General features: G+C 70.0%; 1 protein-coding gene across 3 annotated transcripts; it reads right to left on the bottom strand.

The window, feature by feature from the left end:
• Positions 1 to 130: 130 nt before the first annotated feature.
• Positions 131 to 11,549, bottom strand: IMPDH1 (inosine monophosphate dehydrogenase 1; the record flags this gene model as incomplete). Of its 3 annotated transcripts, none has more annotated exons than XM_083858811.1 (16): positions 11,513 to 11,549; positions 10,021 to 10,116; positions 9,131 to 9,179; positions 8,651 to 8,752; positions 7,767 to 7,841; positions 6,844 to 7,050; positions 5,970 to 6,057; positions 5,226 to 5,425; positions 4,276 to 4,366; positions 3,486 to 3,581; positions 2,411 to 2,554; positions 1,699 to 1,843; positions 1,472 to 1,615; positions 1,312 to 1,395; positions 819 to 835; positions 131 to 615 (listed from the first exon to the last, which is right to left on the bottom strand). In XM_083858811.1, the coding sequence occupies exons 1-16, from the start codon at positions 11,530 to 11,532 to the stop codon at positions 515 to 517; spliced, it is 1,659 nt and encodes a 552-aa protein (XP_083714937.1). In that variant the 5' UTR covers positions 11,533 to 11,549. The 3 variants fall into 3 exon arrangements, with proteins under 3 accessions (XP_083714937.1, XP_083714939.1, XP_083714938.1); XM_083858813.1 differs by having other exon boundaries at positions 522 to 615; positions 1,699 to 1,808; XM_083858812.1 differs by lacking the exons at positions 131 to 615; positions 819 to 835 and having other exon boundaries at positions 1,308 to 1,395.
• Between the last annotated feature and the right edge of the window lie 2,233 nt (positions 11,550 to 13,782).

Here is a 13,782-nt window from a genome sequence, read left to right as displayed (position 1 = left end):
GGACAGGACCATGGACAGGGCCGGGGCCAGCGCAGGGACAGGGACAGGGACAAGACACGCTCCGATGCTCCAAGACTTTATTCACCCCTGGACACGGCGAATCCGGGGTTCCCCAGGCCCCTGGGGGGTCCCCCGGACACTGTGGGGTCCCCCGGGCCGCCCCTGCAGTGCTGGGGGGTCCCCTGGAGGCTGCGGGGGTCCCCCCATCCCCACCCGGGGGGACAGGGGGACACGGCCCCGCGAGCCCATCAGTGCAGTCAGGGGTTGGGGGTCCCTGCGAGGTTTGGGGGGTCCCTGCACCATGGTGGGGGGGTCGTGGGGTCCCCGCAGTCTCGTGGTGCCCCTTTGGGGGGGTCCCTGCACCCCCATTCCTGAGGGCTCTGAGGACCCCCTGCCCTGTGTGCCCCGGGGGTTTGGGGGCTCCCCGCACCCCCAATTCCGGGAGGGTTCCCGAGGTCCCCCCCTGTGCTCGGGGGGTTTGGGGGGTCCCCGTTTGGGGGGTCCCCGTGCAGCATCAGCAGCGCCGGTGTCGGGGGGCCGGGGGGGTCCCCGCAGGCTCCGGGCGGGGGGCGCCGGCCCGGGGGGACCCCTCCTCAGGGCAGCCCCCCCTCGGCACTGCGGGGACAAGGGGGGGTCAGAGAGGAGGAAAGGGAACCCCCAAACCCCTTCTGGGGGGGCTGGGACCCCCAAACCCCAGATCGGGCTGGGATACGGGGGGTGCCCCCTCCCCCAGCCCCCCCATCCATTGGGGGGGGATAAAGGGGGACCCCCCCAAACACCCCCAATCCCGGGGGGGGGGGGGGGGAGCAGGTACTCACAGGGCAGAACCGTAAAGCTGCGGGGGAGGGGAAGATGAGCAGGGTTTGGGGGGGCACAGGAGCCCCCCACACCCCAATCCCCCCAGCCCCCTCACTGGAGAAACTGGGGGTGCCCCCAGACCCCGAACTGGGGCAACTGGGGGGCCCAGGGTGGGATGTGAAGTGGTGCCTTCCTCAGGCCCCAAAACCTCCCCTGCCCCCCAGGAACCCCCAACTCCTGTACCCCCCACAACGCCAAACCCTCTCAGCCCCCCAAAACCTCCTCCAAACCCCCTCAGCCCCCCAAAACCCCCTTAGCCCCCCAAAAACCTCCTCCAAACCCTCTCAGCCCCCCAAAACCCCCTTAGCCCCCCAAAACCTCCTCCAAACCTCAGCCCCCCCAAAAACCTCCTCCAAATCTCCTTAGTCCTCCCAAAAACCTCCTCCAACCCCCCCCAGGGCCCCCCAGACCCCCCCAGACCCCCCCAAACCCCCCATTCCCGTCCCCACTCACGAGTGCAGCCCGTGCACTCCGCCCTCCACCTGCGCCGCCACCGTCCTGCGCTCGAATTTCAGCTCCCCCGCGAACATCATCGACCTGGGGGGGCCGGGGGGGGGTTTGTGGGGGCGGCAGGGACCCCCCAGCACCCCCCAAATCCCCCCCGAGCACTGACCGGAGCGCCGAGAGGCTGCGGGCGCCCAGGTCCTGGCAGCCGTGCTGGAGCCCGGCCAGCAGGTAGGGCACGAACTTGTGGATGGAGCCCTTGTCCTGCACCGAGCCCGACACGCCCTGAGCCACCTTCACCGCGTCCCCCTCGCTGTGGGACACACACACAGGGCTGGGGGGCGGCCGGGGGCGGCACAGACCCCCCCCCCAATCCCCCCATCCCCCGGGGGGTACCTGAAATAGCGTTTCTGGCTGCCCGGGCCCTGCTCCATGGCGTCCAGCGAGCCCATGCCCCGGTACTGCTTCAGCCGCACGCCCTCCGAGAAAAAAAACTCCCCCGGCGCCTCCGTGGTGGCCGCCAGCAGGGACCCCATCATCACTGCGGGGACACTCGGTCAGGGACACCCCCGGAGGGCTGGGGGGTGTGAAACCCCGCCTGGGATGGGCTGGGGGCTGTGGGATCTCCCAGGGTGGGCTGGGGAATGTGGGATCCCCCAGGGTGGGCTGGGGGCTGTGGGATCTCCCAGGGTGGGCTGGGGAATATGAGATCTCCCCAGGGTGGGCTGGGACTGTGGGACCATCTCTAGTTTGGGCTGTGGGATTCCCCCAAGGTGGGCTGGGGGCTGTGGGATCATCTCCAATCTGGGCTGGGGGCTGTGGGATCATCTCCAGTCTGGGCTGGGGGCTGTGAGATTCCCCCAAGGTGGGCTGGGGGCTGTGGGATCATCTCCAGTCTGGGCTGGGGGCTGTGGGATTTCCCCAAGGTGGGCTGGGGGCTGTGGGATCATCTCCAGTCTGGGCTGGGGGCTGTGGGATCCTCGCAGGGTGGGCTGTGGGGTACCCCAGGGTGGGCTGTGGGGTCCCCCCAGGGTGGGCTGGGGGCCCTCAGGGTGCCCCCTCTGGGTGCTGGGTGCCCCCCCCCCGATGTCCCCCCGTGTCCCCTCACCTGTGGAGGCCCCCAGGGCCAGGGCCTTGACGGCGTGCCCAGGGCTGCGGATGCCGCCGTCGGCGATGACCGGGACACCAAAGCGCCGCGCGTACTCGGCCACGCGGTACACGGCCGTGGCCTGGGCCCGGCCACACGCCAGCACTGCCAGGGGACAGGGACATTGTATGGGACAGGGACATGGCCTGGGCCCGGCCACAGGTCAGCACTGCCAGGGGACAGGGACACTGTATGGGACAGGGACATGGCCTGGGCATGGCCACACGCCAACACTGCCAGGGGACAGGGACAGGGACAGGGACACTGTATGGGACAGGGACATGGCCTGGGCCCGGCCACACGCCAGCACTGCCAGGGGACAGGGACATTGTATGGGACACGGCCTGGGCCCGGCCACACGCCAGCACTGCCAGGGGACAGGGACATTGTATGGGACAGGGACATGGCCTGGGCATGGCCACAGGCCAGCACTGCCAGGGGACAGGGACATTGTATGGGACATGGCCTGGGCCCGGCCACACGCCAGCACTGCCAGGGGACAGGGACATTGTATGGGACAGGGACATGGCCTGGGCATGGCCACAGGCCAGCACTGCCAGGGGACAGGGACAGGGACAGGGACACTGTAAGGGACAGGGACAGGGCCTGGGCCCGGCCACACGCCAGCACTGCCACAGGACAGGGACAGGGACATGGACATGTCAGGGACACAGCCATAGCCTGGTCACACACCAGCATTGCCATGGGGACAGGGACACTGTAAGGGACACGGCTGTGGCCTGGGCATGGCTACACACCAGCAGTGCCACAGAGACAGGGACAGGGACACTGTAAGGGACATGGCCATGGCCTGAGCCTGGTCACACACCAGCACTGCCACGGAACAGGGACATCATCACACGGACAGGGACAGTGGGTGAGGGACAGGGGCACAGGGACAGGGCCATGGCCTGAGCCAGTGGGTCAGGGACAGGGGGCAGCAGGACAGCGGGAACAGGGACACCCCAAAGGGCACAGTGGGGACACTGCAGGGGTGTCCAGGGTGGGGTCAGGGGGTCCCGGGGGTGTCACTCACCCTCCTGGGTGATGCAGATGGAGCCGCTGCCCATCCCCACCCGCAGCGCGTCCACCCCGGCGTCGATCAGGTTCTTGGCCTGGGCCGCTGTCACCACTGCCGGGGACACCCCAAATGGCACCCCAACAGTGCCCAGGGCACCCCAAAACCCACCCCACTGCTGCAGGGGACACCCCAAATGGCACCCCAGCAGTGACCAGGGCACCCTGAACCCCATCACTGCAGGGGACACCCCAAAATGACACCCCAGCAGTGACCAGGGCACCCCAAACCCCCCCACTGCAGGGGACACCCCAAAATGACACCCCAGCAGTGCCCAGGGCACCCCAAACCCCACCCCACTGCTGCAGGGGACACCCCAAATGGCACCCCAACAGTGCCCAGGGCACCCTGAACCCCCCCACTGCAGGGGACACCCCAAAATGACACCCCAGCAGTGCCCAGGGCACCCCAAACCCCACCCCACTGCTGCAGGGGACACCCCAAATGGCACCCCAACAGTGCCCAGGGCACCCCGAACCCCATCACTGCAGGGGACACCCCAAACACGGTACCCCAAAACGGCACCCCAAATCCTGCCCCACTATGACGGGGGACACACCTTAAAAATAACCCCCCAAAATGGGATCCCAAATCCCACCTCAGCACTGCAGGGACACCCCAAATCCCAAATCCCGCCCCCGTTTCCCCCACCTCCCTTTTGGGGTCCCCCCGTTTCCCTCCTCCTGGCTGCCCCCCCAGGGGCTGCAGTGCCCGTGCCCCCCCGGGCTGGGCTGGGCTGGGGTCTCACCGTTGCCCCCCACCACCTGCAGCTCGGGGTACTTGGCCTTGATGTACCGGATCATGCTGAGCTGGTACCGGGAGTTCCCCTGCGACGAGTCCTGGGGGCGCGGGTTGGGGTTCAGTGAGGAGGGGGGTCCCCCAGGCCCCTCCTTTTTTGGGGCACACCCCACCCAGCAGCTCCATCCTCATCCCCACGTCCCATCCCCTCCCTTTTGGGGTCCCACGGCTTTTGGGGTGCCCCCACCCCCCTATTTTTAGGGTCTCCCCATCCCTGCCCCATTCCCCATCCTCATCCCCCCGTTTTTGGGATGCTCCCCCATTTCCGTGCCGCCCCTTTTTCATTCCCCCCTCCCCCCATTTTGGGCTCTCACATTTTTTGGGGGTTCCCCTTACCCCCCGTTTTCGGGGACCCCTCCACACCCACCAGCCCCACCCCCCCTCGAGCTGATCGAGCCCCTTCCTCACCCTCATCCCTCCAGCCTCCCCACGCCCAGAGCCCCCGGTTTTTTGGGATTCCCCACGCCTGGAGCCCCCAGGTTTTGGTGTCCCCCATGCCTGGAGCCCCCGGTTTTTGGGATCCCCCATGCCCGGAGCCCCCTGTTTTTGGGGCACCCCAGTTTTTGGGATCCTCCACACCTGGAGCCCCCATTTTTGAGATCCCCCATGCCCGGAGCCCCCCGGTTTTTTGGGTGCCCCGGTTTTGGGGTGCCCCGGTTTTTGGGGTCCCCGGTTTTTGGGGTGCCCCGGTTTTGGGGTGTCCCGGTTTTGGGGTGTCCCGGTTTTTGGGGTGCCCCGGTTTTGGGGTGCCCCGGTTTTTGGGGTCCCCGGTTTTGGGGTGCCCCGGTTTTTGGGGTGCCCCGGTTTTGGGGTGCCCCGGTTTTGGGGGTGTCCCGGTTTTGGGGTGCCCCGGTTTTGGGGTGCCCGGTTTTTGGGGTCCCCGGTTTTGGGGACACGCACCAGCACCACGAGGTCGGCGCCCGCCTGCACGAGCAGGTCCAGCCGGTATTTATCGTCCTCGCGGGTCCCGATGGCGGCCCCGACCCGCAGCTGTTTCCGCCCGTCCTTGGAGGCCGCCGGGTGCTCCCGGTTCTTCTTCAGGTCCGTGCGCGCCATCAGCGCCACCAGCTCGTCACGGCTGTTGACGATGGGCAGCTTCCCTGCGGGGACAGCGCGGGGACACGGCGGGGACGTGGGGACAGGGGACACAAAAGAGACCCCGAGCCCAGGGCGATCATCACTGCTGGCCACCACCAGCAGCTCCCCTGGGGACACCCAGGGGTGGGGGGCACTGGGGGGGCTGCAGGGACACGGAGATGACCCCAGGAATGGGGGACACGGGGATGAGCCCAGGGACAAGGAGGGGACCTGAAGGACAGGGCGGTGACAGCCACCAGCTCATCAGGGCTGGCCCCGTCAGAGCCCTGGGGACACAGCGGGGACAATGTCACCAGGGGATGGGGACACGGGGGGAGAGGAACGGGGACAGGGGACATCCCCCATGGGTGCCCAGGGTGACACGGAGGTGTCCCTGGGTGGAGGTCACCCCTGGGGGGTGACACCTGGCAGCTGCTGTGGGGGTCCCTATGGGGTGACAGAGAGGTGTCTCCAGAGGTGACAGGGGACTTGGGGGTGTGACAGGGGGCTCAGGGGGTGACAGGGGGCTCAGGGGGTGACAGGGGGTGACAGGTGCCCCCCCTGCACCTTTCTTGCTGCGCTGCAGGATCTCGTTGGCCTCTTTGAGGGTGACACCGGCTGGGGCCACCACCAGGTCCCTGCGCTTGGTCATCACCTGGGGACACGGGGACATGTCACTGCCATGGGCACAGGTATGGCACTGTCTGCCACTGCCACCATCGCTGTCACCACTGCTGGCACTGACACTGTCAGTGGCACTGTCACCTCCACTGCCACCAGCACTGTCACCATCGCTGTCCCTCACTGTCACACGCACTGGCACTGTCACAGGCACGGGTACCATCACTGTCACCTGCACTGTGTGTCACTGTCACCTTCACTGTCACCCGCGCTGGGGGGCCCAGGGCCACTGCGGGGAGCTCCTGCCCCTGCCACGGATCTCTGCAACCGCCTGTCCATCCCACCCCTGCCCCACATACCACCCCTGCCCCACACCCCTGCCCCCCATCCCATCCCGCATCCCATTCCTGCCCCACATCCCATCCCATCCCACCCCTGCCCCACATCCCATCCCATCCCTGCCCCACACCCCTGCCCCACATCCCATCCCATCCCACCCCTGCCCCACACCCCTGCCCCCCATCCCATCCCATCCCTGCCCCACATCCCATCCCTGCCCCACATCCCATCCCATCCTGTCCCACAGGACACCACATCTCATCCCTGCCCCACATCCCTGCCCCACATCCCATCCCATCCCTGCCCCACATCCCATCCCATCCCTGCCCCACATTCCATCCCACATCCCTGCCCCACATCCCATCCCTGCCCCACACCCCTGCCCCACATCCCATCCCATCCCACTCCTGCCCCACATCCCATCCCATCCCTGCCCCCCACATCCCATCCCCATCCCCGTCCCCCCCAGCCCCGCGCCCACCTCGGCCAGGGGGGTGTCCCTGTCCCTCTCCCGCAGGAAGTCGATGTCGCGGGAGGTGACGATGCCCTCCAGCCGCCCCCCCAGGCGCCCCGAGTGCGTGACGGGGACCCCCGAGAAGCCGAGCCGGGCCTTGGCGTCCCACACGTCCCCCACGGTGTGCGCCGGGCTCATCACCAGCGGCTCCGTGATGAAACCCTGCTCGAAGCGCTGGGGACACGGGGCAGTGTCACACGGGGGCACAGGGACACCAGGACAGTGTCACACGGGGGGCTCAGGGGCACAGGGACAATGGGACAGCGTCACCGGGGCCACAGGGACACCGGGGGGCTCAGGGACACCGGGACAGTGTCACACGGGGGGCACAGGAACACCGGGGGGCTCAGGGGCACCAGGACAGTGTCACACGGGGCAGTGTCACACGGGCCACGGGGGGCTCAGGGACACCGGGACAGTGTCACACGGGGCAGTGTCACACGGGGCAGTGTCACACGGGCCACGGGGGGCTCAGGGACACCGGGACAGTGTCACACGGGGACACACAGAGCACATGGACACGGAGGGACAGTGTCACCCGGGCTATGGGGACACTGGGGGGCTCAGGGACACCGGGACAGTGTCACCGGGGCCACAGAGGGCTCAGGGGCACCAGGACAGTGTCACACGGGACACGGGGGGCTCAGGGGCACCAGGACAGTGTCACACGGGACACTGGGGGGCTCAGGGACACCGGGACAGTGTCACCCGGGGCACGGGGGGCTCAGAGACACGGGGGGTGTCAGGGACCTCCGGGAATACCGAGGGGACCCTCAAAGCGCGGTGCTGGTGGCCACAGGCGGTCGCCGCTGGCCGCGCTGTCCCAGGGGACACGGGGACACGGGGACACGGGGACACGGGGACACGGGGACACGGGGTCCCGGGCTCACCTTGACCTTGCGCACCTCGCTGGCCTGGAACTCGGGGGTGCAGTTGTGGTGGATGATGCCGATGCCGCCGTTCAGCTGGGGGGGCACAGGGGGCACAGGGGGGTTGGGGGTTGCCGAGCTGCAGCTGGGTGGGTGGGCTACCCCCCCCCAGCCGTGTGCCCCCCCCCACAGCCGTGTGCCCCCCTGCACCCCTCGGGGACTGTGCCCCCCCTGCCCAGCTCCCTGGGTGCCCCCCAGGCACCCACGGGTGTCCCCCAGTCTGACAGGGCTCCCCCCAGGCCAGAGCCCCCCCCGGGCACTTCCACAAACCCCCGGATGTCCCCGCAGTGCCCCCCCGGGGTGTCTCCACCCGTGTGGGTGCCCCCGACCCGTGGTGACAGCCGTGTCCCCCTCGGTGACCCTGTCCCCTCAGTGTCCCCCCAGTGTCCCCAGTGTCCCCACTCACAGCCATGGCGATGGCCATGTCCCCTCAGTGTCCCCCCAGTCTCCCCCCAGTGTCCCCTCAGTGTCCCCCAGTGTCCCCAGTGTCCCCCAGTGTCCCCACTCACAGCCATGGCGATGGCCATGTCCCCCCAGTGTCCCCCCAGTGTCCCCCCAGTGTCCCCCCAGTGTCCCCAGTGTCCCCACTCACCGCCATGGCGATGGCCATGTCCCCCCAGTGTCCCCCCAGTGTCCCCCCAGTGTCCCCTCAGTGTCCCTCCGAGTGTCCCCTCAGTGTCCCCCCAGTGTCCCCTCAGTGTCCCTCCGAGTGTCCCCCCAGTGTCCCCCCAGTGTCCCCTCAGTGTCCCCCCAGTGCCCCCCCAGTGTCCCCAGTCTCCCCAGTGTCCCCCCAGTGTCCCCAGTGCCCCCCCAGTGTCCCCAGTGTCCCCAGTGTCCCCACTCACCGCCATGGCGATGGCCATGTCCCCCTCGGTGACCGTGTCCATGGGGGAGGACACCAGGGGCGTTTTCAGGGTGATGGTTCGGGTCAGTGCTGATGTCAGGTCCTGGGGAGGGGAGGGGGGCACCCCTAAAATCCTGATCCCCCCTCGAGGGGCAGGGGGACCCCTCTGAGGAATGGGGGGTCCCCGACTCCACCTGACCCCCCCTGCCCTCCCAGCACCCCCAAAAGCACAGGGACCCTGCACCCCCTAACCCCCCCTCAAGGACTGGGGTTCCTTGAGGCCCCCCACACCCCAAAACCTTCAGGGACCCCACGGGATCCCCCAACCCCAGAAACACCAGGGGGGGCAAGATGGGGTCACCCCGGGGAGGGGGCACAGGGGGGTCACTGAGGGGGTCCCCAGCCAGGGGGAGCCACCCCGGTGGGGACAGCACAGGGGGGGTCCCAGGGGGATTTTGGGGGGTCCTGGGGGGTCACTCACCACCTCTTCGGCTGTGAAGTCGATGTAGCCGGGGAGGATGAGGAAGTCACTGCGGGGGGACAAAGGGCTGGGACCCCCCGGGCCCCCCAAACTGACCCAGACCCACCAGGGCAGGGGGGGACAAATGTGTCCCCTGAGGGTCCCCCTTGGGGGGACACCCGAGGTCGGGGGGGCACCGAGGGAGGGGGGAACGAGCTGGGGGGGTCAGGAGCTCCTGGGGGGGTCTGGAAGGGTTTCTGGAGGGTCTGGGGCTCCTGGGGGGTCTGGAAGGGTTTCTGGGGGGTCTGGAAGGGTTTCTGGGGGGTCAGGGGCTCCTGGGGGGTCTGGAAGGGTTTCTGGGGGGTCAGGGGCTCCTGGGGGGTCTGGAAGGGTTTCTGGGGGGTCTGGAAGGGTTTCTGGGGGGTCAGGGGCTCCTGGGGGGTCTGGAAGGGTTTCTGGGGGGTCAGGGGCTCCTGGGGGGTCTGGAAGGGTTTCTGGGGGGTCAGGGGCTCCTGGGGGGTCTGGAAGGGTTTCTGGGGGGTCAGGGGCTCCTGGGGGGTCTGGAAGGGTTTCTGGGGGGTCAGGGGCTCCTGGGGGGGTCAGGGGCTCCTGGAGGGGTCTGGAAGGGTTTCTGGGGGGTCTGGGGGTTCCTGGGGGGTGGCAGTGGAGGTGCAGGGGGGCCGGGTGGTTTTTGGGGTGTCCCTGCTGGGGTTCCTGGGGGGTCCCTGTGGGGGTTCCCTGGGGCTGCCCTGGGGAGGGGTCTGGGGGCGTCAGGAGGTTCCCGGGGGTTCAGGTGGCCCCGGGGAGGGAACTGGGGGTGCTGGGCTGTGTTTGGGGGGTCTGGAGGCGCCTGTGAGGGTCAGGCGGTGCTGAGGGGGGTCAGGGGGTTTGGGCTCGGGGGTCACCCGCACTTGTAGGTGAGGCCGTCGGCGCAGGCAAAGAGCTGCTGGGCCGTCAGTCCGTCCTCGGGCACGTACCCGGCCCCGCTGATCAACTGCTGCGCCATGCTGGGGGGAGGCTGGCACCGGGACCGGCACCGGGACCCCCGGGACCCCCACCCACCTCACCCCATCCCACTGCCATGCTGGGGGGAGGCTGGCACCGGGACCGGCACCGGGACCCCCCGGAGCACCGCCGGGACCCCCCAGAGCATCCCCGGGACCCCCCCGAGCACCCCCGGGACCCCCAGGGCCGGGCTGGGGGGAGGTGGGCACCAGGATCTCCCCGCAACAGCCCCGGGACCCCCACCCACAGCAGGAACCGCCAGGAGCGGGATCCTCCCCCCGAACTGCCCCAGGATCACCCCGCACACTCCGGGACAGGGACCCCCCCCGTGACAGAGACCCCCCCATGACAGGGACCCCCCCCGTGACAGGGACCCCCCCCGTGACAGAGACCCCCCCCGTGACAGGGACCCCCCCCGTGACAGGGACTCCCGCCATGACAGGGACCCCCGCCCGCACCGGGGCCATCCCCAGGATGGGGACCCCCCCAGGACTGGGACCCCCCACCCCCACCCACACTCGGGCGGGGCTGAGGAGGGTCCCGGCCCCGGTCCCGGGGGGTTCCCTCTCCAAGGGGGGAGACCCCATGGGGGAGATCCTGAGAGGGTCAAGGAGGGGTCACTCTTTCGAGGGGAGTCCCCAGGGGGGGTCCCGGGGGGGTTTCGGGAGGAATCCCAGCCCCGTGGGGCCTGGCAGGGGTCCTGGGGGTCCCGGGGGGGGGCGTCCCGTTCCCGGGGGCGTGGCCGGGGGTGTGACCGGGGGGCGGGGCAGTGGGTGTGGCCGGGACCGGGACAATGGGTGTGGCAGTGAGGGGGGCCGGGGGTGGGGCCGGGGGAGTGACGGTGGGTGTGGCAGTGGGCGTGACCGGGGGCGTGGCCATGGGCGAGCAGGGGGTGTGGCCAAGGCCGTGGCCTCCCCATCAGGGCGTGTCCAGGGCCGGGACTGGCGGCCGCAGCCCCCCCGCTCCCGGCCTGCCCAGCGCTCCCGGTGCCCCCCTCGCTCCCGCTGCTCCCGGTCCCCTCTCCCGCCCCCCCGGGGACCCCCCATCCCCCAGTGACCCCCCCCAGCCCCTCCCGCATCCCCCGGTAACCCCAGGACCCCCCCACTCCCACCCCCCCCCGCTGCCCCACACCCCCGCTAACCCTCGGGACCCCCCAGTGCCGCCCCTGCACCTCCCCCGGCCCCCCGGTGCCCCCCGGTGCCCCCCGGTGCCGCCCCGGTAACACCCCCCGCGTCCCGCCGCCTCCCGCCCCAGTAACGCCCCAGTCCCTCCCAGTGCCCCCAGTACAGCCTTTCCCTCCCCTGGCTCCCCCCGGCTCCCCCGCCCCGGTCCCGGAGCTCCCCCGGCAGCGCCCCCGTGCCCCCAGTGCCCCCCAGTGCCCCCCAGTGCCCCCTGTACCTGGGCTCCCCCTCGCCCATGGCGCTGAGCGCCGCCGGGGGCGGGGCCTCGGGACCACGCCCCGCCCCGCCCGGCCAGCCCCCGCCCCGCCCACCGCCAGGCCCCGCCCATCAACAGGCCCCGCCCATCAACAGGCCCCGCCCCGCCCACCGCCGGAGCCCCGGGGACACCCCCGAGCCGGGATTGGGGATCCCCTGAACCCTGGGATTGGGGAACCCCCGAATTCTGGGATAGGGGCACCCCGAGCCCCGGGACTGGGGCTCCTCTCTGCTTTGGGGTTTGGGGCACCCCGGACCCTGGGGCTGGGCCCCCCCTTTCCTGGGGGGCACCCCTGGCCTTGGCGTTGAGCGCGCCTCTCTTTTGGGCACACCCCGTTTTTCGGGGTGCAACTCTTTATTTTGCGCGCTCCCATTTTTGGGGTGTGTTCCTCTGGTTTGGGTGCACCTCCTGCACTGGGGTGCCCCCCCCCCATTTTTGGGGGCGCCCCTCTGTTTTGAGAACTCCCTTTTTCGGGTGCTCCCTTTTGCTTTTTGGGGAGCACCGCTCTGTTTAGGGTCCCCACCCTGTTGTTTTGGGTGCTCCCCGTTTTGGGGTGCACCCCCTGGTTTTGGGGTGGCTCCCCTTTGGGGGACGCTCAGGAGAGTTTTGGGTGTCCCCGCCCCTTGGGGTCCCCCCGGCCCCGGGTGACTCTGGGGACAGCCCGGGCCCCCCCGGGGTTGTTTGTGCGGCCTCTAACGAGCCCCGGGGGGCGGGGCGGCAAAGGCACCTGGGGCACCTGGGACAGCCCTCCCTGCACCTGTGATTGCACCTGTGTGTGCACCTGTGTGAGCACCTGTGTGAGCACCTGGGACAGCCCTCCCTGCACCTGTGACTGCACCTGTGTGAGCACCTGTGTGAGCACCTGTGTGAGCACCTGTGTGAGCACCTGTGAGCACCTGGGACAGCCCTCCCTGCACCTGTGTGTGCACCTGTGTGTGCACCTGTGTGAGCACCTGTGTGTGCACCTGTGTGCACCTGGGACAGCCCTCCCTGCACCTGTGACTGCACCTGTGTGTGCACCTGTGTGAGCACCTGGGACAGCCCTCCCTGCACCTGTGTGAGCACCTGTGTGTGCACCTGTGACTGCACCTGTGTGAGCACCTGTGAGCACCTGGGACAGCCCTCCCTGCACCTGTGTGTGCACCTGTGTGAGCACCTGGGAGCACCTGTGAGCGCCTGGGACAGCCCTCTCTGCACCTGTGCTCACCTGTGTGTGCCCTGTGTGTGCCCTCCTTGCACCTGCACCTGCATATGCCATTCCCGCATCTGTGTGCTCACCTGTGTGTGCCCTCCCTACACCTGTGTGCCCCATTCCTGCACCTGTGCTCACCTGTGTGTGCCCTGTGTGTGCCCTCCCTACACCTGCACCTGTGTGTGCCCTCCCTGCACCTGTGTGCTCACCTGAGTGCCCTGCCCGCCCCTCTCAGCCCCCCCGCACAGTCCCGGGGGTCGGTCCCCCCCCAGGTGGGTGCGGGGTCCCCGGCACAGCGCCCCCTGCAGGCCGGGCTGGGCAGGGCGGGGCAGGGGGGGGCGGGTTCGGCCCTGTCCCCCCCCAAGGTGACCCCCCGTGTCCCCAGGTGACCCCCCGGCTCAGGGGACCGCCAGAGCCCACCTGAGCACGGCCAGGGCACGGAGCCCCCCCGGCAGAGCCCCCCAGACCCCCCGGTAGAGCCCCCCCGGACCCCCCCGGCGCTGTCCCGACCCCGGCTCTGACCCCGGGACCCCCACACTGCCCCCCCCCATCACGGACCCCCTCCCCGGCGCTGTCCCGACCCCCGGACCCCCCGGCGCTGCCCCCCCCCTCACACAGACTCCCCCAGACCCCCCCCTTACCTGCCCTCCCCCGGCCCCGCGGGGGTCTCCTCGGCCTCGGGGGAGTCTGGGGGCGCTTCCATGGCGGGGGGGCTCCCGGGGGGGTCCCGGGGGTCCCGGGGGGTCGGTGGGTGCCGCTGCCGGCGGGTCCCGGTGCCGCGGGACGGGGGGGGGGCGTGGGGGGGGCGGTGCCTCCCCTGAGCTCCGCCCACCCCGCGGGGGAAACTGAGGCACGGGGCGGCACGGGGGTCGTGCCGCGTTCGGGGGGAGGTCACGGAGGGGGGGACACAGACAGGGGGGTCTCCCCCCGTGCCCCCCACTCCCCATATCCCCGCCCTTTCCCCCCCGCCCCACCTTGGGGGTCTCACTGGCCGCCCCCCCCGGGCCGCGCCGGGGGGACACGCGTGGGACGCGACACT

Source organism: Zosterops lateralis (assembly GCF_965231275.1).
Source record: "Zosterops lateralis genome assembly, chromosome: 4".
NCBI classification, from domain to species: domain Eukaryota; kingdom Metazoa; phylum Chordata; class Aves; order Passeriformes; family Zosteropidae; genus Zosterops; species Zosterops lateralis.
Note: the sequence above shows the minus strand (reverse complement) of the source record. Positions and strands in the feature narration are given on the sequence as shown.